Below are 25,987 nucleotides of genomic sequence, written 5' to 3' on the forward strand. Positions count from 1 at the left end.
GGGGAAGGGGAAGAGGGGGGAAGGGGGAAGGGGAAGAGGGGGGAAGGGGAAGAGGGGGGAAGGGGAAGAGGGGGGAAGGGGAAGAGGGGGGAGGGGGAAGAGGGGGAAGAGGGGGAAGAGGGGAGAGGGGCAAGAGGGGGGAGGGAAGGGGAAGGGGAGGGACAGAATACTCCCAAGTACAAAACTGCTCCTAAATTAATCTAAAGTAGAGTATTAAACAATGTTTTTTTTAAGAAACATTTTAATCTCTACTCTATTGCAGTCATCTTGGGATTGTGTTGGTTGCAGAGCTGAACACTAATATACAAAAAAACACTTTCAATTTGACTGTTCACTTCTTTGTGACCTATGATTCCAAAAATTCAGAGTATGCTTCAAATTATTTAAATTTCAACCTAGATATCAGGCTCTACTCGAGACAGAACGAAAAAAAAAAGTTTTACATTTTTGTGGCAAACTTTCCCCACATAAATACTTGCATAAGATTTGCTTGGACATATTCATTCCATAGCATCAACAGCCATCCACAAATACCATGTTAAAACTAATTAGAAATGTAATTAGAGAAATTCCTACATGTTGCAAAGCAGCCAAATTTGGAAACCTTTATACAGAACACTGACCATCATCATCATCATAGACAGTTCCACGAAGTCGAGGATGACTTGCTTCCAAGCTCAAAATGAGTTCTCAGGTGACTGAAGAGTCCAATGCGGGACCTACATTCTTTATCACAGGTGGGGCAAACAGTGGTCGAAGGAACTGGTGGGTGGGGTGCCATGCGCTCCTTCCGCTGTCGACGCTTAGCATCAGCTTGCTCCCGGCAAAGAGACACGAGGTGTTCAGCGCCTTCCCAGATGCTTTTCCTCCACTTTGGGTGGTCTTGGGCCAGGGATTACCAGGTATCGGTGGAGATGTTACATTTTTTTCCAGGAGGCTTTGAGGGTGTCCTTGAAGCGTTTCCTCTACCCACTTGGGGATCGCTTGCCATTTCAGAGCTTGTTTTGGGAGTCTCATGTCAGGCATGTGAGCGATGTGGCCTGTCCAGCGGAGCTGATCGAGCATAGTCAATGCTTTGATGCTGGGGATATTGGCCTGAGCGAGAACACTGACGCTGGTGCGCCTATCCTGCCAATGGATTTGCAGAATCTTGCAGAGGCAGCGTTGGTAGTACTTCTCCAGTGTTTTGAGGTGCCTGCTGTACATAGTCCATGTCTCTGAGCCATACAGGAGGGCGGGCGTCACCACTGCTCTGTAGACCATGAGCTTGATGCCGGGTTTGATGTCCTGGTCTTCAAACACACTCTTCCTCAGGCAACCGAAGGCTGCACTGGCACATTGAAGGCAGTGTTGGACCTAGTCATCGATGTCTGCCCTTGTTGACAGTAGGCTCCCGAGGTATGGAAAATGGTCCACGTTGTCCTCATCGTGAATTTTGATAACCGGGGGATACTGCTGTGTGACGAGGGCAGGTTGGTAGAGGACCTTTGTCTTTCAGATGTTTAGTGCCAGGCCCATGCTCTCATTCGCCTCTGTGAAGGTGTTGACCATGGCTTGGAGTTCGGCCTCCGAATGTGCGCAGACGTAGGCGTCGTCTGCGTACTGTAGTTCGATGACGGTGGATGGGACGACCTTGGATCTGGCCTGGAGGCGGCAGAGGTTGAACAGATTCTTGTTTGTCCTGTATTTTCGTTCCACTCCAGCGGGGAGCTTGCCGAGGGTGAGATGGAGCATTGCAGCCAGAAAGAGAGAGAAGAGCATTGGTGCGATCACATAGCCTTGCTTGACCCAACGTGGAATGGGTCTGTGGTGGATCCGTTGGTCAGGATCACTGCTTGCATATCATCATGGAGCAGGTGGAGAATGGTGACAAACTTTTGAGCGCAGCCGAATCTGAGGAGGGCGATCCATAATCCCTCACGGTTGACAGTGTCGAAGGCTTTTGTGAGGTCAAAGGAGGCCATGCACAGGGGTTGGTGCTGTAGGTTGTGCCCTACATTTCACTTGTATCTGCCACGTGGTGAAGATCATGTCCGTTGTGCCCCTTAGTGGGCGGAATCTACATTGCGACTCTGTGAGGAGTTCTTCAGCCACAGGAAGGCAGCGATTCAGGAGGATTCTTGCGATGACTTTCCCAGTGGTCAACAGCAGGGAGATTCTTCTGTAGATACCGCAATCAGACTTGTCACCTTTCTTGAAGATGGTCACGAGTTCAGCGTCTCGGAAATCTCCTGGCATGATCATCTCCTTCCAGGTAAGAGAGATGAGGTCATGGATCCGCGCCAGTAGTGCTTCTCCACTATGTTTTAGTGCTTCGGTGGGGATTCCATCTGCTCCTGATACCTTGTTGTTCTTCAGTTGTCGGATGGCCTTTTCAACCTTGTGCCGGGCTGAGGCTGTGCTGAGATAGTGGTGGGTGGCATGCTGTGGGATCGAGTTGAGGACACTCATGTCGAAGACAGAGTCTCGGTTGAGGAAATCCTCAAAGTGCTCCTTCCAGTGGGCATTGACTGCCTCCCTGCCCTTGATGAGCACCTCTCCATTCTTGGCCAGTAGTGGGGGAGGGCCTTGGGTGCTTGGGCCATAGGTCATCTTGACTGCACTGAAGAATCCTCGCACGTAGTGGTTGTCGGCCAGCTGCTGGTTTTCTTGAGCTTTCTCCACCACCATCTGTTCTTTAGGTCGCGGGTTTTCTGTTGCACCTCAGCCTTCATATGTCTGCAGAGCTGCTTTCTTGCCCTCAAGTTGTGCTGCTGCTTCCAATTCAAGAATGCCTTGTGCTTGCAGCATATTAGCTCCTGAATCTCCTGGTCATTCTCGTGGAACCAGTCTTGGTGTTTCCTGGTCGAGTGATCGAGCGTCTCTTCGCAGGTGCTGATTATGGAAGCCTTGAGGGTTGACCAGGCTCTGTGGATACTCTGCGTCTCTGGGCGTCGTCAGGTTGGTAGCGAGGCGCTGGCTCAATAGGGCTTTCTTCGCAGGATCTTTGAGTGCACCGCCGTTGATTTTCCTGCGGCATTGTTTCTGTTGCCATCGCTGTTTTGGGGCAATGTTGATGGTGATGACAGAATGAATTTGGCGGTGGTCCGTTCAGCAGGCATCAGCTTCTGTCATGGCATGGACGATGCGCACGTCTTTGCAGTCCCTCACTCGAATAATGACAGTCTAGCAGATGCCAGTGCTTGGAGCGAGGGTGTTGCCATGAAGCTTTATATTTATCCATATGACGGAACAGGGTATTGGTTATGACGAGGCCGTGTTCTCAGCATTTCATCAGGAGGAGGGTGCCATTGAAGTTGGCTTTCCCGACCCCCTCTCTGCCGATCACACCTCCCCAGAGATCAGTGTCCTTTCCGACTCTGACGTTGAAGTCGCCAAAGATGATCAGCTTGTTGCTCGTTGGGACTCGGGACAGGTACTGTTTGAGGCTGGAGTAGAATTCCTCTTTGATCTCGTCTGTAGAGTATGGGCTGAAGACCATAGTGCACTGGTTCCGGGCTAGGGTGAGCCGAAGAGTCATAAGGCATTTATTTATCCCGCAAGGGAAGTCTCTGAGACGGCCCACTGGTTTGTTTTTTGTGGCGAAGCCAACCCCATGGAGGCGGCGTTCTGCTTCTGGTTTGCCTTTCCAGAAGGTGGTGCAGCCACCACCTTGTTCTTTGAGCTGGCCCTCCCCTGCCCGCCTGGTCTCGCTTAGGGCGGTGATGTCAAGGCCCACACAGCAGAGCCTGGTCCCCAGTCATCTTGATCCCCTTGCCACTGGACCAAGACGTTGCTTTGTCAAGCCCGTATGGTAGCTGGTGTGCAACGGCCACCCCACATTAAAAGAATTCACGCACAGGCATCTTCCACACTTTAAGAGGAAGTTCGGGACCTGGAACGTCAGGACCCTCATGGGCAAACCTAACAGCAACAGACCGGAACGCTGCACTGCTATCGTTGCCCGGGAACTCGGGCGCTTCAACATTGACATCGCCGCCCTAAGCGAGACTCAGCAGGCAGGGGACCATCATCCACAGAATAGCCAATACCATTTGTAAAATATGCTGCCACAAATATGTCACTATTTTTGATGTGGTTAACCCAATGCTTCAAATGCATTTTTAACGGTCTTCTATTTTTTTTTAAATGCACCATTATTGGTTCAAATTCTTCAATAAGCCTTCCATCTGTATACTATTACTAAAATACCACACAAAATTTAGTACAGTAGGTGAGCATCTTCTTGTAATGTCATCTGTGAAAGCATTTTAAAATAATGGCCCATAATATGCTGTCAAAATAACATTGAGGCTAATGTCACTCGCCGTCATTTATGCGCAAATGTTGCAGCAACTTCAGACAATAGTCAAATGCAAAGTTAAATGCGGAAATCCGAAAGTTGCTGTCTGAGGCCGCTCTGCTGTTAGCTTCATGAAAACGGCACTTCACTGTCTAGGTCACCATTGAAATGCATTGAACAGTGTGAAGTTGCTGTATTTGCGAGGTAGATACGAACTAAACTTGCCACAGAAAGTTAAATCAAGTCATTTCAAGTTTAAGTACCCTTTTAACAACATGATAAACATTAATTACTGCCAGTTAACCTCTCTGACATTGAAATTACAAGTGTGGAATCTCATGCCCTCAGTTTTCATTTGTTGTTGATTCTAAAATGCAAAATGTAAATTTTTTTTTTAAACTTTTCCTTTCAATTTCTTTTTCTCTCTCTCTTCATACAATCTTTTTTTTGCCTCATCTTCATTTTTCTTTCTTTACCTGATTTGACATTTAATTCATCCATTCTAATTTACACTTCCTTCTCAGTCCTTGCACTGTTATTTTCACAATCCTCAATCTGACTGGTTAAGGAGATACACATGTGCTTGCCCTGTCACTCATGTCCCAGATGCCCTGTTTCCCCTCACTGTGATATTATCAGCTCGCACTTTCAGCAATTTGGCATGAAAAAAGTTTAAAACCCTAAACATGCAAGGACAAGTTTAACTAACAGCAAACACCATTAGATGCCCTACTGCAGCAAATTATAGCCGAATGGACAATAAATAAGACCATTATAACAATTGGAAAAGCCACTACACATTAATGCAACATAGAGGTCACAATGCATCAAGCAGAATCAAAAGTATCAAAAGTAGTAATCTCAGGATTGCTACCAGTGCCACGTGCTAGTCAGAGTAGGAATCGCAGGATAGCTCAGATGAATACGTGGCTTGAGGAGTGGTGCAGCAGGGAGGGATTCAAATTCCTGCGACATTGGAACCGGTTCTGGGGGAGGTGGGACCAGTACAAACCGCACGGTCTGCACCTGGGCAGGACCAGAACCATTGTCCTAGGGGGAGTGTTTGCTAGTGCTGTTGGGGAGGAGTTAAACTAATATGGCAGAGGGATGGGAACCTATGCAGGGAGACAGAGGGAAGTACAATGGGGGCAGAAGCAAAAGATAGAAAGAAGAAAAGTAAAAGTGGAGGGCAGAGAAATCGAAGGCAAAAAGCAAAAAGGGCCACATTGCAGCAAAACTCTAAAGGGGCAAAGTGTGTTAGAAAGACAAGCCTCAAGGCTCTGTGCCTCATTGCAAGGAGTATTCGGAATAAGGTGGACGAATTAATTGCACAGATAGCAGTTAACGGGTATGATGTAATTGGCATCACGGAGACATGGCTCCAGGGTGACCACGGCTGGGAGCTCAACATCCAGGGGTATTCAACATTTAGGAAGGTTGGACAGAAAGGAAAAGGAGGCAGGGTGGCATTTCTGGTTAAGGAGGAATTTAATGTAATAGTAAGAAAGGACATTATAGCTTAGATGTTGTGGAATCGGTATGGGTGGAGCTGCGGAATACCAAGAGGCACAAAACACAAGTGGGAATTGTGTACAGACCACCAAACAGTAGTAGTAAGGTTGGGGACAGCATCAAACAAGAAATTAGGGATGCATGCAATAAAGCTACAGCAGTTATCATGGGTGACTTTAATCTACATATTGATTGGGCTAACCAAACTGGTAGCAATGCAGGGGAGGAAGATTTCCTGGAGTGTATTAGGGATGGTTTTCGAGACCAATATGTCGAGGAACCAACCAGGGAGCTGGCCATCCTTGACTGGGTGATGTGTAATGAGAAAGGACTAATTAGCAATCTTGTTATACGAGACCCCTTGGGGAAGAGTGACCATAATATGGTAGAATTCTTTATTAGGAGAGTGACACAGTTAATTCAGAAACTAGGGTCCTGAAATTAAGGAAAGGTAACTTCGATGGTTTGAGGCGTGAATTGGCTAGAATAGACTGGCAAATGATACTTAAAGGGTTGACTGTGGATAGGCAATGGCAAACATTTAAAGATCACATGGATGAACTCCAGCAATTGTACATCCCTGTCTGGAGTAAAAATAAAACGGGGAAGGTGGCTCAACCGTGGCTAAGAAGGGAAATTAAGGATCGTGTTAAATCCAAGGAAGAGGCATATAAATTGGCCAGAAAAAGCAGCAGACCTGAGGACTGGGAGAAATTTAGAATTCAGCAGAGGAGGACAAAGGGTTTAATTAAGAGGGGGAAAATAAGAGTACGAGAAGCAGTTTGCCAGGAACATAAAAACTGACTGCAAAAGCTTCTATAGATATGTGAAGAGGAAAAAGATTAGTGAAGACAAACGTAGGTCCCTTGCAGTCGGATTCAGGTGAATTTATAATGGGGAACAAAGAAATGGCAGACCAATTGAACCAATACTTTGGTTCTGTCTTCACGAAGGAAGACACAAATAACCTTATGGAAGTACTCGGGGACCGAGGGTCTAGTGAGCAGGAGGAACTGAAGGATATCCTTATTCGGCAGGAAATTGTGTTTGGGAAATTGATGGGATTGAAGGCCGATAAATCCCCGGGGCCTGATAGTCTGCATCCCAGAGTACTTAAGAAAGTGGCCCGAGAAATAGTGGATGCATTGGTGATCATGTTCCAACAGTCTATCGACTTGGGATCAGTTCTTATGGACTGGAGTGTAGCTAATATAACACCACTTTTTAAAAAGGCAGGGAGAGAGAAAGCGGGTAATTATAGACCGGTTAGCCTGACATCAGTGGTGGGGAAAATGTTGGAATCAATTATTAAGGATGAAATAGCAGCGCATTTGGAAAGCAGTGACAGGATCGGTCCAAGTCAGCATGGATTTATGAAGGGGAAATCATGCTTGACAAATCTTCTGGAATTTTTTTGAGGATGTAACTAATAGAGTGGACAAGGGAGAACCAGTAAATGTGGTGTATTTGGACTTTCAAAAGGCTTTTGACAAGGCCCCACACAAGAGATTAGTGTGCAAAATCAAAGCACATGGTATTGGGGGTAATATACTGACGTGGATAGAGAACTGGTTGGCAGACAGGAAGCAGAGAGTCGGGATAAACGGGTCCTTTTCAGAATGGCAGGCAGTGACTAGTGGAGTGCCACAGGGCTCAGTGCTGGGAGCCCAGCTCTTTACAATATACATCAATGATTTGGATGAAGGAATTGAGTGTAATATCTCCACGTTTGCAGATGACACTAAACTGGGTGGTGGTGTGAGCTGTGAGGGGGATGCTAAGAGGCTGCAGGGTGACTTAGACAGGTTAGGTGAGTGGGCAAATGCATGGCAGATGCAGTATAATGTGGATAAATAAGAGATTATCTACTTTGGGGGCAAAAACGCAAAGACAGAATATTATCTGAATGGTGGCAGAGTAGGAAAAGGGGAGGTGCAACGAGACCTGGGTGTCATGATTCATCAGTCATTGAAAGTTGCCATACAGGTACAGCAGGCGATAAAGAAGGCAAATGGTATGTTGGCCTTCATAGCTAGGGGATTTGAGTGTAGGAGCAGGGAAGTCTTACTGCAGTTGTACAGGGCCTTGGTGAGGCCTCACCTGGAATATTGTGTTCAGTTTTGATCTCCTAATCTGAGGAAGGACATTCTTGCTATTGAGGGCGTCCAGCGAAGGTTCACCAGACTGATTCCCGGGATGGCTGGACTGACGTATGAGGAGAGACTGGATCAACTGGGCCTTTATACATTGGAGTTTAGAAGAATGAGAGGGGATCTCATAGAAACATACAAGATTCTGACGAGACGGGACAGGTTAGATGCGGGTAGATTATTCCCGATGTTGGGGAAGTCCAGAACCAGGGGACACAGTCTTAGGATAAGGGGTAGGCCATTTAGGACTGAGATGAGGAGAAACTTCTTCACTCAGAGAGTTATTAACCTATGGAATTCCCTGCCGCAGAGAGTTGTTGATGCCAGTTGATTGAATATATTCAAGAGGGAGTTAGATGTGGCCCTTACGACTAAGGGGATCAAAGTGTATGGAGAGAAAGCAGGAAAGGGGTACTGAAGGAATGATCAGCCATGATCTTATCGAATGGTGGTGCAGGCTCGAAGGGCCGAATGGCCTAGTCCTGCACCTATTCTCTATGTTTCTATAAAGTGGGAAACATATGTAAAGTTAATGAGATGCACTTTTAATTCACTCGTTATTAGTTATTTCTGAAGTACCAAGACAGCCAACTTGTTGAGTTTGTGCAGCAAAGCTAAAAATGTACCAATTGACCAATATGTTTGCCAGGTACCTCACATTGTTAGTGTAAAAAAAATCGTAACAAATTAAGAGTCCCTTTGTTTCTGAAGTAGTGGCAGTTAGCACATTAGTTAGCAGCTTTTGCAAACCAGAACAAGAAGTCCAAAAAGTAACAAATCATAAATCAGAAAACTTAAAACATCTCTGGGTGCTCAACAAGGAAAATAAATAGTACAGTAAGTGGAGATGGGAGCATGTTCCAGCGGGCAAGGAGCAGTGACTTGGAAAAACAGAGTAATCGGAGTGCACGTTCTAGTGTGCAAGAGCAGATGGGTTACAGTTTGGATTAATTGGAGTTCGAGTGCTGGAGTAGGTAGGCCAATTGAGGAGCGAACTCTGAAATTATCATAGGCAGTCCCTCGAAATCGAGGAAGACTTGCTTCCACTCTAACAGTGAGTTCTCAGGTGACTGTACAGTCCAATACGTCAATTACCGTCTCAATCACAAGTGGGACAGACAGTTGTTGAAGGAAAGGATGGATGGGGAGTCTGGTTTGCCGCACGCTCCTTCTGCTGTCTGCGCTTGATTTCTGCATGCTCTCGGTGACGAGACTTGAGGTACTCAGCGCCCTCCCGGATGCTCTTCCTCCACTTAGGACGGTCTTTGGCCAGGGATTCCCAGGTGTCGGTGGGGATGTTGCACTTTATCAAGGAGGTTTTGAGGGTGTCCTTGAAACATTTCCTCTTCCCACCTGGGGATCGCCTGCCGTGTAGGAGTTCCGAGTAGGACGCTTGCTTTGGGAGTCTTGTGTCGGGCACTCTGAAATAGTTCATCTTCAACTTAGAAACAAAGACATAGAAACATAGAAAGTAGGTGCAGGAGTAGGCAATTTGGCCCTTTGAGCCTGCACCGCTATTCAATGAGTTCATGGCTGAACATGCAACTTCAGTACCCCATTCCTGCTTTCTCGCCATACCCCTTGATACCCCTAGTAGTAAGGACTACATCTAACTTCTTTTTGAATATATTTAGTGACCACTGGTTCTGGACTTCCCCCAACATTGGCAACATTCTTCCTGCATCTAACCTGTCTAAACCCGTCAGAATTTTAAACATTTCTATGAGATCCCCTCTCATTCTTCTGAACTCCAGTGAATACAAGCCCAGTTGATCCAGTCTTTCTTGATAGGTCAGTCCCGCCATCCCGGGAATCAGTCTGGTGAACCTTCGCTGCACTCCCTCAATAGCAAGAATGTCCTTCCTCAAGTTAGGAGACCAAAACTGTACACAATACTCCAGGTGTGGCCTCACCAAGGCCCTGTACAACTGTAGTAACACCTCCCTGCCCCTGTACTCAAATCCCCTCGCTATGAAGGCCAACATGCCATTTGCTTTCTTAACCGCATGTTGTACCTGCATGTCAACCTTCAATGACTGATGTACCATGACACCCAGGTCTCGTTGCACCTCCCCTTTTCCTAATCTGCCACCATTCAGATAATAGTCTGTCTCTCTGTTTTTACCACCAAAGTGGATAACCTCACATTTATCCACATGTGGCAAAATCACAGATTAAAGCGAGGGGAGGCAGGGTAGTAGGGGAGAAAAGAGCCGTGAAAGAGAGAGCAGCGAAAGAGCGAGAGGAGATAGACAGAGGAAGGTAGAGAGTGACACAGTGACAGAAAAAGTGAGAGAGAGAGAGAGAGGGTAGAAAGAGTGTGAGAGAGAGAGATGGGTGAGAGCGAGGGGGTTGCAGTGAGAGAGAGAGCGAGGGAGTGAGGGTGAGGAGAGAGTGAGGGGCAAGTGAGTGAGAGAGAGAGACGGGGAAGTGAGGGAGAGGGACAGCGACTGTACAAAAGTTTGCCACATGTTAAAAAGATCAGCTCAGAATCAAGCCACTGATGTTACATATCACCTGATCCAGCCCAAAGTCAGGAAGGTGCTGTGGGAAATGAAATAAATGAGCTTTCTTTGCCAACAATTAGTTAGAGGAAGTTTTGATTAATGTAGGACGAACTGTTAGATAACACTGATACAGCCTTGGTGTCAGTAGTGGAAGGTAGAATTAAACATTATCAGCACACTTGTGAAAACTGACTCCACGTATGCAGATAGTGTCATCAAGCCAACATGTAGATGATAAAAGACTGAGGATGAATCTTAGGAACATCTCACATGGCCATTTAAGATGATGAAATGAGATAGGAATGGACACAGAAGAGTACAGTGCCATAAAGATGGAACATGGCATTGCGGTAGCAGAAGAGTCATCTGTGGCGATAGGTTAGGGTCAAGCCACTGTTTGGTTAGCAGCTTTTCTGAACCAGGACAAGTCCAAGTACAACCAAATCATAAATCAGGAAACTTAAGTCAAAGAAATGCAGTACAACAAGGTGGCTTAAAAGGAAACTCTCAGAAGGAATCTAATGATAACTTTACATTGACAACTGACCACCAAAAGCAGTAGTCTTTAGCAAGGACAATTGTATTTACATCGATTTCATTGCACATGTTGACTATTTTGAGATTATCTTTGGCCACCAGATATTTTAACTTGCTGACCTTTGGACCAAATGTTTAGATATATTAGTAACATTAAAAATACAATTCACACACACTTTTCAATAACAAGCAATTATTTTCAGAGGAAATTCCACATCCATTGTAAATGTATGCCTTAGATCTCTCTCTGTACCCCACCCACTGTTCTACTTCTTGTAGGTATACTTTATCAAACATAGACAGGCAAACTAAAACTCCTTTTGGACCTATCAAAATATCTACACTATATTTCACTGCACACTTAAAACCACACAAAACAGCTATCTGCTTCAATATTTATTCTGAATTTCAGAAAATATTATAGGTTTCCACGAAGTATTGAACATTAGAGCCCTCCCCTCCCCCACCCCACCTGCCCCGCAAACATTTGTAATAGTTAAATAATTTTGTTTTTTCTTCTTCTATGGCAGACATGTATTTGAAGATGTTTAGAATAATTTTAAAATGTAGACTGTGATAGTCAATAAAATGTAGAGCTGTTATTCCAAGCAACTGTTATCTGAGGAAGCCATAATTTGATTGAAAATAGGAAGGCTGTAGTATACAGAAAAACATTTTACCAAAACATTTTTAGTTCTTTTTTCCAAATTTATTACAGTTAAGGTTTTCACCCCATTATAAGCACTTTTGTTCCATTTCTACTTCCCATGAGCCCTTTTCTTTCCTGTTATGCATGCGTACAAGTGATCTCAATTAAAGACCTCCATGAAGGCAGGAGAAATCAGACAGACGTTGTAACCAAATAGAACAGGAAATCATTATTTTTGTAAATGCACTGACAAACCTGTCAGCCCAAATACAGTTCTGAAATGCCAAAACTAACTTTGATCTCTCATTTTTATAGAGATTTACTTTGGTGGTTAATGCTTCTGTGCTCGTTTCCAATCTCTTTTTGTGTGCAGTACAATATCGCCTTCATCATCAACATCAGATGTGCATTCACTGGCGTCCATCTGTGCCAGTTCCAGCTTCCAGTGTCTATTACCTTGGCACAGTGAAATAAAGGCACCATTTCTTTAGTCCCTATATTCATAACCAAACAAAATCAGAATCACAGACACACTTTAGAAAAAAAAACTAAGTTACATACTTATGCAGTCCCTTAAAAAAAATTCAACTTCGATTGCAAACATCATGAACTGAAATGTCATTGATTCAATGAGACAAACTGCAATTGATTGGCCAAGATTGGTAAGCCAAATTTACCTTTGACATCCAGACATGTAAAATTGCAACAACAGAATATTCAATGAAAAAATGTTATTATCCAGACTGATTGAGTATGATGTGACAAACAACGGGGACTTTGGGCAGTAAGAGCCACAGTCTGAAAGATAGTTCACTTCCAGCTGGCACTCAAAAATAATGGAAACGGAGAGGGGAAAAAAAAAATCTAAATCCTGTATTGCCAGTGCTATTCTTTTAATTTTCAGTTTCTTACAAGAGTAACATTCAGCCTATTATGCGATTTTCTTTTAAATCAACCTTTTTTAACTACCAAAGATCAATGTAAAATTTACTACATGTGTACTGGGTGAGGTGAACAATGAGGAAGTGTTTCATTTTTGCTTTTTTTACATCCCCTATTTCCCCCATCAATCCAAACGTCCTCTCCCTTTATTGCATCTTTGCCCATTTAAACATTCAACGTGGCCACACAGAGTTGAGATGTGAACTTTATTTTTCAAATCACCTATCTTGTTCCTGTAGCTCATCCCTACCTAACAGGTTAACAGGTGGAAAAGACCCCCATCAGTATTGCTCCTTCATGAACAATCCCAGTAATCTGCAATACAGCACCAGAAGCCTCCATAGAGGATAACTTACCTCATTAGAACATATTCCAGTCAATGTGCTTCCCAAATGCAAAGGAAAAAATAAAAAATAACCTTGACAACAAGCATATAAAACTGAAGTTCACCATAATGAATTAATCACATTTGACGGAATATAACTATGGGTTTCATATGGAGATATAAACTCTAGGTATCTAAATAGTCCATTATCATACGTCAATTTTTTCTATATGCAACCAAATAAAATGTCAATGTTTTACACTGATCATTAAATATGCAAAATATATACATTTTATACACAAATGTTAATCTGCGATATGGTCTAATGAAATGTAATTAAGACACATATAGGCAAATTTGTAACTAATATTATTATTAGGTGTATCCTACCATAAAAGCTCCTTTGTATAATTTAACATTTTTACTCATTATAAACGATTTACAATTAAATTAAATTAAAGTAATGTGTATTGTGTGGTTTGTTTACATACATCATGGTCTGAAGCTCCGGAACAAAACTGGTTGACTTTGCCGATCCCCTCCCACTGCTTGATGCTGTGCTTCCTGCACCCGACACGGGACTGGCTGCATTATTGCTCATCTAAAAGAAACAAATAAAGAATCTAATTTACATTAACAGCATCTTGTTACAATTCAGGCTTTAGAAATATGTGAGGAGTAATTAAAGCAAACAAACAGGTCTGGCACTTGAAATTCAGGTAGTATTAATATGTAAATACAAATAAATAAACTAATAGAAAAAGTTAAAAACATAAAAATCAATTGAAATCTGCACAGTGATTATTTGCTTCAATTTTTATATCGTTTTTTTAAATTACCAGCATATTCCCTTCCAACAACCCATTGTCCAACAATTGATTGCATCAGGGCTCAGCTCTTAAATTCAGCTTCTATCTTTCTGATCAGTTACCTACAGGAGGCTTGGCAAAGCAGATGATGCAAACATATCCATCAGAGTTAAGCATGTTCAGAAAAATGTGCATGTTCCTCTTTGTAGCCTCTTCCAGGTAACATTACAAACTTACTTTAAAATATTTCTAAACAGCTTACATATCAAATCAATCTTATTTAACCTAGTGCAACTTGGTGGTGCAGCACTTTATTGCACTGATAGGCCATGGGATGCAGAATCCAAGGCATCCAAGGAAGGAAACTCTCAAACTTTTAGGCAGCACAAGATCAAGATTCTTATTTCTTAAGCAGAACACAAAGCTTCAAAAGGACAGTAACAGTAATCCATTCCAAATTATTAAAAAGTACACACTAGGTCTTCCTAAACTGATTGTGACTATTGCAGAAGCTTGTATAAATATTAGTATTGAAATTATTTCCGATCTTCTAAATAGAAAATAGTCATGAGAGAAAGTACTCTAATCAAAGTTATCATGTGTGTGACATCCAGTTGCAGCACCCACAGCAGCCTGAACTGCATGTGGAGTTTTCCAGAAACACTGGTGTGATGCAGGAGGTAGTCATCGGCAGCCTATTATCAGCAAGGGCAGACATCAACGACGAGATCCAACACCGCCTCCAGTGCGCCAGCGCAGCCTTCGGCCGCCTGAGGAAAAGTGTGTTCAAAGATCAGGCCCTCAAATCTACCACCAAGCTCATGATCTATAGGGCTGCAGTGATACCCGCCCTCCTGTATGGCTCAGAGACGTGGACCATATACAGTAGGCACCTCAAATCACTGGAGAAATACCACCAATGATGTCTCTGCAAGATCCTGCAAATCCCCTGGGAGGACAGGCGCACCAACATTAGTGTCCTCAATCAGGCCAACATCCCCAGCATCGAAGCACTGACCACACTCGACTAGCTCCGCTGGGGGGGGCCACATTGTTCACATGCCTGACACAAGACTCCCATAGCAAGCGCTCTACACGGAACTCCTACACGGCAAGTGAGCCCAAGGTGGGCAGAGGAAACGTTTCAAGGACACCATCAAAGTCTCCTTGATAAAATGCAACATCCCCACTGACATCTGGGAGTCCCTGGCCAAAGACCACCCTAAGTGGAGGAAGTGCATCCGGGAGGGCGTTGAGCACCTCGAGTCTCATCGCCGAAAGCATGCAGAAAACAAGCGCATGCAGAAGGAGCGTGCGGCAAACCAGTCCCATCTACCCTTTCCTTAAACGACTGTCTATCCCACCTGCGACAGAAACTGTAATTCCCGTATTGGACTGTTCATTCACCCAAGAACTTACTATTAGAGTGGAAGCAAGTCTTCCTCGATTTCGAGGGACTGCCTATGATGATGAGTCATCCTCAACTCCAAGGGACTGCCTAAGAAGACTGACTGATTAGAAACCACTGTACAAACTAAAAGTGTTTAAACAAAAGAAATACATATATTCCACATACTCAACTCATCAGCATACAACTTTTAATTGTACAGTTTTTCAAAACCTTGTATTCAGGTCTAGCTACATAGATCATTAAAATGTCATGAACAGGTACAGAAAATAATCAAAAATGCTAATGGAATGTTGTCCTTTATATCGAGAGGACTAGAATACAAGGGGGTAGAAGTTATGCTGCAGCGATACAAAGCCCTGCTTAAACCACACCTGGAGTACTGTGAGCAGTTCTGGAAACCACATCTTAGGAAGGATATATTGGCCTTGGAGAGAGTGCAGCATAGGTTTACCAGAATGATACCCGGACTCCAAGGGTTATGTTACAAGTAGAGATTAAACAAATTAAGGTTGTATTCCCTAGAATTTAGGATGTTAAGGGGTGATCTGATTGAAGTTTTCAAGATATTAAGGGGAAGAGATAGGGTAGGTAAAGAGAATCTATTTCTGCTGGTTGGGGATTCTGGGACTCGGGGCATAGTCTAAAAATGAGAGACATACCTCTCAGGAGTGACATTATGTTCCCTCACATTTGTTTTTCTTTTTAAATTACTATTTTCTCTCTCCCTCTTCCTAGCACTTTGGTGTAGCAAAGATAGTTAGCCTGTCTCCAAGAGACCCATTTTTTAGCAAAATAGGATGGGACCAACCAACCCAAACATTCTCAGTTATTGCACCTGATCATGAATGGTAACATTTGCACTTAAAGATAAACGAAGATTGAGATCCAAAGTCAGGTCACCTTGAGTCTAATGCTCTGTACTCAAAACAACCAGGCCAGCCCCTCTATTCATTTCTAAGGATAATCTTGATCTGAGAATAATCTTTGAGGTGCACTGTTTAGTAATTTCTCCATTACTATTGTAAGAGAATCATAATTCTTCTTTTATCTTCTAGAAAACTTCTTGTTAAACTTTAACAGTACTGTGAATAGAAAACCCCATTACCCAGATAAGCACGCTCTTGTACAATGACTTAGCATGTTTTAATTTCTAAAAGACAGAAGACAAAAAAAGGTTGTTAACAGAACACTGGGCGAACAAGGAGGATAACTCATGTGCCACTTTGTCATTCCTAAATTGAAAAAAATTGGAGAATATGAAGGACTTAACTTTTTATAATTTTAAAATCTAACACATGTACATGCACAAGAGAGATACTGTCTCAACATGAAAGGAAATCAGATTTTTTTAAACTATAAAAGTCTGCCTATGATCAGTATGGAATGCCACAGTGACAAACACATTTTAGATCCATTAGCATAACAGTGTAAGAATTTCAAACCATCAAAGATTCACTGGCAAATCTTCATAAGATTCCTTTATTTATTCCAGCAATTGAAAAAATACAGTCTAGAAATGTGTCTCCAAGTGTACAGACAGCGTCTTTAACATTAAGTCCCCTCATCTGTTGTTTATTTGTTGAATTCTGGAAAACTCTCAACCAAACATTTTCAATTCAAAATTAAGGCATGCAAAAGGAAAGCATTTTTGCATTGCATTTTTATGTCATTATGTAGATTTAAAGATGATTGTTTAACATCCTTTCACCCTTTAACTTAAATGAGAAATTTATTAAAGAAACAGGATCTTGTTCATCAACCTTCACAAACAGAATTTGAAATGTGTTAATTCGTAAAGCACCAGTGGCAACATTTATTGTACTAACCATATAGCTACCTTATGTATTGAGCTGATCACAATACAAAATATTTTTCTCATCCCACCACAACCGTCTCAAACAATGCTGTCCAGTTCTTTTCCCCAAACACATGCTCAAACGAGAGCCAGCTTTTTACTGGAAGAACGTTTTCACAGCCATACTATAATTCAAGGAAAGCATCACGTACATACAATTCAACAAGTGTTTACTTGTTGATATGATGCAAGTATTGCCCAAGAGAACACCTACATTTGGCATTATTCTTACCCGTTTGAGATGCTGTTCCAAAAAAAAAAATCAGGAAGTGGGAACAGAATCACCCAAATTGAGAGAGACCTTTCAAGTCTTCTGCAGACACAAAGCAAAAGTATGACACAGATTTACCATTTTACAGTTTATTTAATATACTGAAGATTTATTTTAATTTATCTCCCTTCATTAGTCAACAGACATCCTCTTTAAGAAGGCAAAGTGGAAAGGACTTCACTGTGGTTTAAAATTGGGTGAGCCAGACAATACTAGTTTTTCCCCCTCATTCCCTGCCCTGAGTATAACTTGTCCTTATCATATGGTAAGCCATCTAATGACCCAGTGAAGAACTCAATAAATCATGCAACCTAATTGAAGGTACAGTACTAGACTTGTGGCCCTCTTATTAGAAGTCTGCCACTTAAAGTTACTGGTTTGTAGTATGGAATGAGGAAAGGATTGTCGTTCCATCGAGCCCGTTTCCTCTACAGACCATGTAATTTTTCCAATCATGAAAGAGACAACCAACCACAGATAAACGTATGAGAAGTTAAAGCTCAGATTTTTTCTGTGATTCCTTAATAGAGCAAAACTCCAGGTTAACAATTAAATCTTTCAACCTACACTACTCAATTGTGATTAGCTTAATTTATGATACATTCATGATGCCGGATTATCTCAATCTATGATTTTCCTTATATTATTCTTAAATAAACATTTATCCCATTAAAAAAGTTAATCTTCAGTAACTTGTGCTGCAAGCCCAATCCAGATATCCTTTACTCCATGTTGTAGAGTAAGGGGAGCCACTATTCTAGATCTTTAGCTCTGCTTGAGGCTCATTACCTACTCAAACTATGCCTTTTAGATTATGTCCATTCTCAATCTTCTTCCTGCCAATGAAAACATCCCATTCTGTAAGGCCTCAGTTTTTTAATTTGCACAGTCTACTTTTCATTGTTAAAGCTAAGAATGCCTTTTCAGGATATTTTTGTGCGATAGAAAATCCAATTACATAGAATACTATAGCACAGAAACAGGCCGTTTAGCGTAACAGTGGTGTTATTGCTCCACACGAGCCTCCTCCCACCCCTCTTCATCTCACCTTCTCAACATATCTTTCTATTCCTTTCTCCCTCCTGTATTTATCAAGCTTCCCTTTAAATGCATCTATGCTAATTGCCTCAATTACTCCATGCGGTAGCAAGTTCCACATTCTCACCACTCTGAGTGAAGAAGTTTCTCCTGAATCCCCTATTGGATTTATTAGTGACTATCTTATACTTACGGCCTCTAGTTTTGGATTGTTCTGTAACAGCAGCTCTATTTATGTATTACAGTATATGTTGGATTCTTGCTGAAAAGGGTCTTAATATGCAAAACACAACTAATATACTGGCATCAGAATCTGATTTGAATCACTACAATCTCTTGGGCACAGGATAGAAACCCCTAAACACAATAATAATGACAGTATATTAAGCATTGTGCAGCAAGAAGGTATTAGTCTCACTAGTCTTAATAACCCAACTGTTTTAGCCATCCTTTGTATATTTAGAAAGTTGCACTTTTTTCTTTAACTGATACAGGTGCATCTTTTGGCTTCAGCAAATACTATTTAAGACTCTTAATAAATTACTTCCCCATCCCACAATATATTTGGCAGTTAGATAATTGACTTCTTTACACATCAAAGTCTTGCCATGTGAAATTGCCTGATTTCCTTTCTTCCGGACATTAAAATATAACCTAAAAGCAGAAACACATTAGACAACTTACTCTAAGCAATAGACTGAACATGAAATTGACATCACACTGTAATCTTTACCCATATGGTAATGCATCAGTTGCTCTGAAGTGAAATACAGCTGTTTGCCATACCAAGTAAAGTGAATTCAGATGTATAGAGCCTGTGAAGACCATTTTAACAAGTAACTCTGCACTACAACTAACTATATCAACAATACCACAGACAAATCACCAGTTCTTAAGCTTCTGACTAAAATAAAATTGGTCAAGCCTTAGAAGTTGTCTCCGTCTCTGTAAAGTTGCAAAGCTTTCTAACAGATATTTCTTCGAAATATTTAACACTTTGAGAACTAGTGACATTTCAGCCATACTTCAGGAAATAATCTATGATTGCAAGACTGCATCAAGAGACACGTACAGCCTACAAACACAATAAATGGTAGGATATTGAAGTGTATAGGAACAAAGAACCTTTGAAAGCATGTCCACAGATCCCTAAAGGTAGCAGGACAGGTAGATAAGGTGGTTAAGAAGGCATGCGGGATCCATATTTTGGATGAGACGTTAAACCAAGGCCCCGCCTGCTCTCTCAAGTGGACGCAAGAGATCCCACAGCACTATTTCGAAGAAGAGCAGGGGAGTTCTCCCCGGTGTCATGGCCAATATTTATCCCTCAACCAATATAACAAAAACAGATTATCTGGTCATTATCACATTGCTCTTTGTGGGAGTTTGCTATGCGCAAGTTGGCTGCCGCGTTTCCCACATTACAACAGTGACTACATTCCAACAGCTGCTATACAGCACTTTGAGACATCTGGTGGTCTTGAAAGGCGCTATATAAATGCAAGTCTGTCTTTCTTTCTTTTACTAGCCGAGGCATAGCATATAAGAGCAGGGAGATTCTGCTTGAATTGTATAAAACACTAATTAGGCCACAGCTGGAGTACTACATACAGTTCTGGGCACCATATTACAGGAAAGATGAGATTGCATGAGAGACTGCACAGAGGAGATTTACAAGGATGTTGACAGGACTGGAGAATTTTAGCAATGAGAAAAGATTGGATAGACTGGGGTTGTTTTCTTTGGAACAGAGGAGGTATATAAAATTGGAGCATGGGCAGGAGCGGCGAGAAACTGTGGAGGGATGTGATTGGGGAGCAGGAGATGTGAGAGTTCGGGGCCAGGGGCCCAGAGCAGCACGGGCCTGCCCACACTGCGATGTGTGTGTGCACTAGGTCCGTGCAGCAGAGCAGTTCTCCAGTCGTCTTGGATAACCCTTGCCACTGGACCAAGACCTAGCTCTGTCAAGCCCGTGTGGTGGCTGGTGTGCAATGGTCACCGCATGTTAAAAAGGCATCTTCCACCCTTCAGGATGTAGTTCAGGACCTGGAATATTAGGTCCTTCATTGAAACACCTGTGAACTCATCATTTTTGATGTGGAAGCAAGTCATCCTCGTTTCGAGGGACTGCCTATGATGATAAAATTATGAGGGGCCTAGATAGAGTGGATAGGAAGGATCTATTTCCCCTAGCAGAGAGGTCAATAACCAGAGTACATAGATTTAAAGTAATTGGTAGAAGGATTAGAGGGGAGTTGAGGAGAACTTTTTTTCACCCAGAGGGTGGTGCGGCTCTGGAACCCACTGTCTGAAAGGGTGGTAAAGGCAGAAAGGCAGACGTGATGGGCCAAATGGCCTCCTTCTGTGCCCTAAGTTTCTATGATTCTATGATACCATGCAGTACCTGAAATGAACCACTATTATACTGTAATTTATTTACAATCATTTTTGTAAATTTTCCCCAGTATGTCATCTTCTGGAGTGAAGAATCTTGAAAATATCCCAGTTTCTTCGAAACCCTAAGTTATTCAGTTCTCAAATGGTTTACTCCAATACAGTAACCACTTTGCATTCCCAAAACCTAAAGGACAGCTCCCCATTGACTCAGCCAGTTTATCCAGCAAGTATTGAGCCATACAGACAACAAAGTTCCCAGATTCAATCCGTGCCCGGTTAGTCGATCTCAGCTGGACCTCTACATATCTGTACACATGGCCAGATTAAGGGCCTGATGGGCCTGGGGCAAACTGATCCAAATGGGCCTATAGTTATGTTTGTTCATGTTCATTACATTATGTATTCGATTCTGATTGAGTATGAAAACATAGGCCAATATATTCAACAATGAAAGCATATATTCTGTATCAAGTAGGTATATATTCTGGTTCTGGTAACACTGCAATACTAGATTCCTATACATATATACAAATAGTAAAGATCTTGTCTCTGCAAAAATAGCTATGTACACGTTAGACCAATAAACAATATTTTCCTGTCTTGTTTTTCCTCTCTTACTGTCTATTCTATTCAGCCTATTTGGGAGGCCTTATATTTTTTTCCTACATTTATTTGGTGGACCTATGTTCTTTGGTGGGCCAGGGGCTGCATCCCCATCCGACCCATGGTTAATCCGCCCCTGTCTGCACAGCAGGGAGCAAGATCAGAGACAGCAAATGCAACTGATAAGTGTGCTTATGCTGCAAGCAATCTTTCTGTTGAGGATAGAGATTCCATCCAGAAAATTGAAGAAAAGGGAATTGTCAAAGACTGAAAAGCTGCCTAACAACAGCACTGGCAAATCTCAGAATCCGATCAGCCGCAAGAGGTTTGTAAGCCCAGTGAGACAGCAACAGGGGAGAAAATAGGAAAAAAAAGAGGGCAACTTGCCCTCCAAAAACAAAACAATGTGCTTACAATTTTGAAATTAAATTGTAATAGGAAAGCTTGCAGTTATACACTAGGTTGTAATTGAGGGACTCGACCTGCAGTATTGGCCAAGTAGTCTGCCGAACCTCTATTACAACCATCTTAGTTTACTCATAATATCACTTATGTTGGCAAAGAAATGATATATAATTACATTATTTACTTATGATAGTACTAAACAGTGTTGCTCATTAATGTAATGGAGTTTGGAAAGACCAAATCTGTTGTCTACAAGCTGTGTGTATCCACATGCACATCACCTGCCAATAAAAAGATACTATTGGCTGTAGAATGCACAAATAAATAAAGACAGTAGGAAAGGATAGAGAAGCCTAATTTACAGCAGCAGAATTGTTAGATTAATTTAAGAACATCTAAGCTGCATTACTAAATTTCAATGAGTTAAAACCCTTACTTAAAACTGCCTTTTAATTTAAAAATTACACTTAATGCTACAGATTAAAATAAATGAAAATGCCACTGATTCAATGTTTGGGATCTTAAATCAAAAAATGTAACAGGCTAGATTTTCAGCTGGTTTGCGCCCAATTTAGCACCCTGGCGGGGTGCAAAAATTATTTTTGGGCTGTGAATGGAGGCACACAAGATTTTGCGCCTGGGTGGAATTTTCACCAATGGTTTTCCGGCAGCGCTAAAACTTACTCACTGCTGTTTTGACCGTTTGGATGACGTAAATCGTTGTGCATCGCTGCGCTAACGCCCTAGGCAAAACTTTAGAGCATTACGCCCGATTTAGTGTCCGCCCGAGAACCCGCCCAGAAAAACCAGACGGACCCAGGGCGCACCAGGCTCTAACGGCGCCATGTTGAAAGCGGAGGAGAAAGTTGCAGCTGTGAGTGATTAAAAGGATTGGGAGAAGATCGCCACATTACTGCATACTTTTGATTGTGAAGTTTGTGATTTTCTAGTTTGTTTTATAAAGGACATTTAAAAAGATGAGGACCATGCTAGGTCGGAGCCAGTAATCTTGGTTGCTATATTCAGACAGCTTCAAGTTGGAAGGCGGCTTATTGTTGATCATTTGCAACGTAATCGAAGAGGTCGCAGATGTATGGGGAGGAGGCCTTACCCCACACACGAGTGTACAGAGAACATCGCTCATACCTTCAGCTCTCTGAGGCACAATGTGTTAGAAGGCTGCACTTCCGATAGAGGTGGTCACAGAGATATGCCAGCTCGTACAGGCAGACCTACAGCCTGCCAGTGGCAACAGGATTTCACTGCTCGTTGAGGTGAAGGTGACACTTGCTTTCTATGCCTTCGGCTCCTTTCAGGCATCAGCGGGGGACATATGCTCCATCTCACAGCACACTGCACATTGCTGCATTCGCCAGGTGGCTAATGCACTGTACGCACACAGAATGGCCTTCATAAACTTCCCAATGACCAGGGAGACCGAAAATGAGAGGGCTGTAGGTTTTGGATGATTTGCTGGATTTCCCAAGGTTTAGGATGCCCTTGATTATATGCACATCGCCCTGCGAGCACCTTTACAAAATGCAAAAGTTTTCCGAAACGGAAAGGGATTCCACTCCATTAACGTGCAGATCGTCTGCGACCATAATCAGCGCATCATGGCAATCAATGTCCAATATCCAAGGAGCATCCATGATGCTTTCAACTTGTGTGAGAGCAGTGTCTCACGCTGTTCCAGCTTCAACCGCAAGGCCAAAGCTGGATGCTGGGGGACAAAGGTTACGGCCTCGCCACCTGGCTAATGACCCCGCTCCGGAACCCTCAGACAGAATCCGAGCATCGCTATAATGAAAGCCATGAAGCCACACGCAACGTCGTCGAACAGACAATAAGGAGTGTTCAAGCAATGCTTCTGATGCCTGGACCACTCTGGAGGCTGCCTGCAATACTTCCCTCAGCAGGCCTCGAAGTTCATTGTGGTGTGCAGCATACTACTCAACTTAGCCATCATGAGGGGACAAGAATTGCCAATGGGGATTGCAGCACCACTTCAGGAGAAAGAGAAGAGAGGAGAGGAAGAGGAGCCTGGCGAGGAACCCATGCCACTACCACCACCACCACAACCACAGGGGAGGCATCGTGGCGATTTCGCCGCTGCAAAAGCCTTATGTCAGCAGCTCATAATTAAACGCTTTGCTTGAACGGCACGTTTGAGCATTGCCTAGCCACTGTATCCCACCATGTTGACTATTCCCCCTCTTATTCTGCAAATGAGACACTGCACAGGAATAGTTATGGTGAACAAAAAAAATTAACATTGTAACATTATAAACTTTGTCATCTTTATTGTGAGACTTAAATAAAATAAAATGAGCTGCATCCAGCAGTGTGATAATTCAACATTAACAAAACATGATCCAGTATGATACTTTAACATTATCCGTAACATAATCCGTAACATAATACTGTAACATAAAACAAGATGCATCCAGCATCAACAACATAATGCAGCAACATCATATCCTGCCCCAATATTTTTTTCCCCACTGTCTTTTGCCCCCCTTCACCTTACCATCCTCCCTTGTCTGCTGCTCCTACCCAAAGTGGCACCAAGATGGCATGCAGCAAGGCTGCCAGAACGCTGCTGTGTTGGGGAAGAGAATGCATAAGCCATCTGGGGGCGCACTGGAACAGCTCGTGGCGTGGAAGGCCCGGCTTCTGACTGGCGAGCCTCTTAATTGGCGTCACTAGTCACAAGTGGTTTGGGTGTGACAGTAGGGAACTCAGAGAGTACGTCGGCAGGCACGGACTGCATCACCTGCCCAAGCTGAAGCCGACCTTGTCCTGTAATTCACCATATTTTTCAAGGGTTCACGCCACGCTCTCCGGGACTCCACTATCATTGCTGGAGGTCACCAGCCTCGTGTGAGCATTGATGGCCTCACTGGTATCACGGCTTGCACTGACAATCTACGACCCCACCTCCGTAATGGTCGCTTTCAGACTGTCGATGCTAGTGTGAATCCTACCCAAGACATCAAGGAGCTGACGGCTGACCTGGATACTCCCCCTGGACATTCCCACCATATCCACTTCCACGTCTGCCTGTCTGTCAGCAGACCGACTTTGCCTTCTCGCCCTCCGGAGAGATGGCCTGCAGGATTCAATCCCAGCACTGCGTTGCTGCACGCCATTGGTCCCAAGGACCTCGATTTCATTGAACCCCGAGAACGTTTCATCGGCACTCAGCTCCTCTGAGGATGATGGTGGAACAGGGGTGGATTGATGCTGCTGCGCCAGAGCCGGCTCATCTGTATCCTCCTCTTCCAGATGATGGCCTGACGTGGAATGGTCCCTTGAGGGTTGCTGCGCCTGTGGCTGGTCAGCTGGAAGTAGAAAGTAACAGATGAGTGGTTAGCTGCAGGGTGACATGAGGAAGATTGCATAACACAGGCTCATTAGAAGGACCGCCGCTATTCCATTATATCTAGTCCAGAGACACTGCAGGACATTGCCCCAACCTATCCCAGGGATTGTGCAGGACTTACCCTCAGTATCTGTGAATGGGGGTCAGCGCCCCCAGTGGCAGCTGCCCGACCTGTGATGCCGACAAGGCCTGCCACTCTGTCCTCGATATCCGTGAGTGGCAGGGTCTGAGGCGGACTGCCGCCTGTCCGTACCTGCTTGCGGCGATTATGAGACTTCTTGGCCTGCAAAGATGAAAATGGGAATGGTTACAAGAGGGTCCATCTGCTCTTGTGGCACAGATAGCCATCAAAGCACTTATACCATACTGTCTGAATGTAATACAGTCCTCTGTTTAATGGCCTTGGTAGTTGCATGTGGTTCATCAGGAGGACATCGAAATGAGGGGCAATCTTATGAAATCTCAGAAAGCAATCTTAATAATGTGTAAAGATCATTCATGGAAAATAGGGTGCCGAACTAAGCCTACCTATGTGTCATGTATTTTAGGAAGCAATCTAGAGTGCTGAGAGGCACCAACAGCATGAGAACAAATAGTGTGTCAGATTTATAACTGAAGTAATGAAGGGGTGCATGAATTAAAATTGTACTCACTCTGACCATCCTTGTCAGATCATTAAACTTCTTTCAGCACTGTGTGCCAGTCCTGACCACAGTATCTGAGGCAGAGACCTCCTCAGCGATTTCCCTCCAAATCCTTTTAACTATGGATGGCAGTGGTCTAGAACCACCCTGAAGATGCAACTCCTGCCATCTTCTTTCCACAGCCCCCACTAGAGCTTCATTAGCCTCGTGATTGAATCGCCCGGCACACTGTCTGGAATCATCGTCCTCCGTGATCAAAATCTAA

At 43.3% G+C, this 25,987-nt stretch overlaps 2 protein-coding genes across 11 annotated transcripts in view; one reads left to right on the forward strand and one right to left on the reverse strand.

Moving 5' to 3' along the window:
* supt3h (SPT3 homolog, SAGA and STAGA complex component) overlaps nt 1-25,987 on the reverse strand; it is a 697,134-nt gene that overhangs the window by 656,886 nt on the left and 14,261 nt on the right. For 8 of the 10 annotated variants that reach the window (XR_011593860.1, XM_070885192.1, XM_070885196.1 and 5 more), the window contains one exon: nt 13,396-13,505. Coding sequence is in view for 7 of the 10 variants with exons in the window: in XM_070885192.1 (XP_070741293.1) it covers nt 13,396-13,505 (110 nt within the window). In the remaining 3 variants the exon portion in view is untranslated. Of the gene's footprint in view, nt 1-11,960; nt 12,121-13,395; nt 13,506-25,987 lie in introns of those variants that run through there. The other 2 variants (XM_070885200.1, XM_070885199.1) reach the window with 2 other exon arrangements.
* Nucleotides 1-25,987, forward strand: part of runx2a (RUNX family transcription factor 2a) — a 231,270-nt gene that overhangs the window by 57,709 nt on the left and 147,574 nt on the right. The gene's annotated exons all lie outside the window — the stretch shown is intronic.

Source organism: Pristiophorus japonicus, chromosome 7, assembly GCF_044704955.1.
Source record: "Pristiophorus japonicus isolate sPriJap1 chromosome 7, sPriJap1.hap1, whole genome shotgun sequence".
NCBI lineage: Eukaryota > Metazoa > Chordata > Chondrichthyes > Pristiophoridae > Pristiophorus > Pristiophorus japonicus.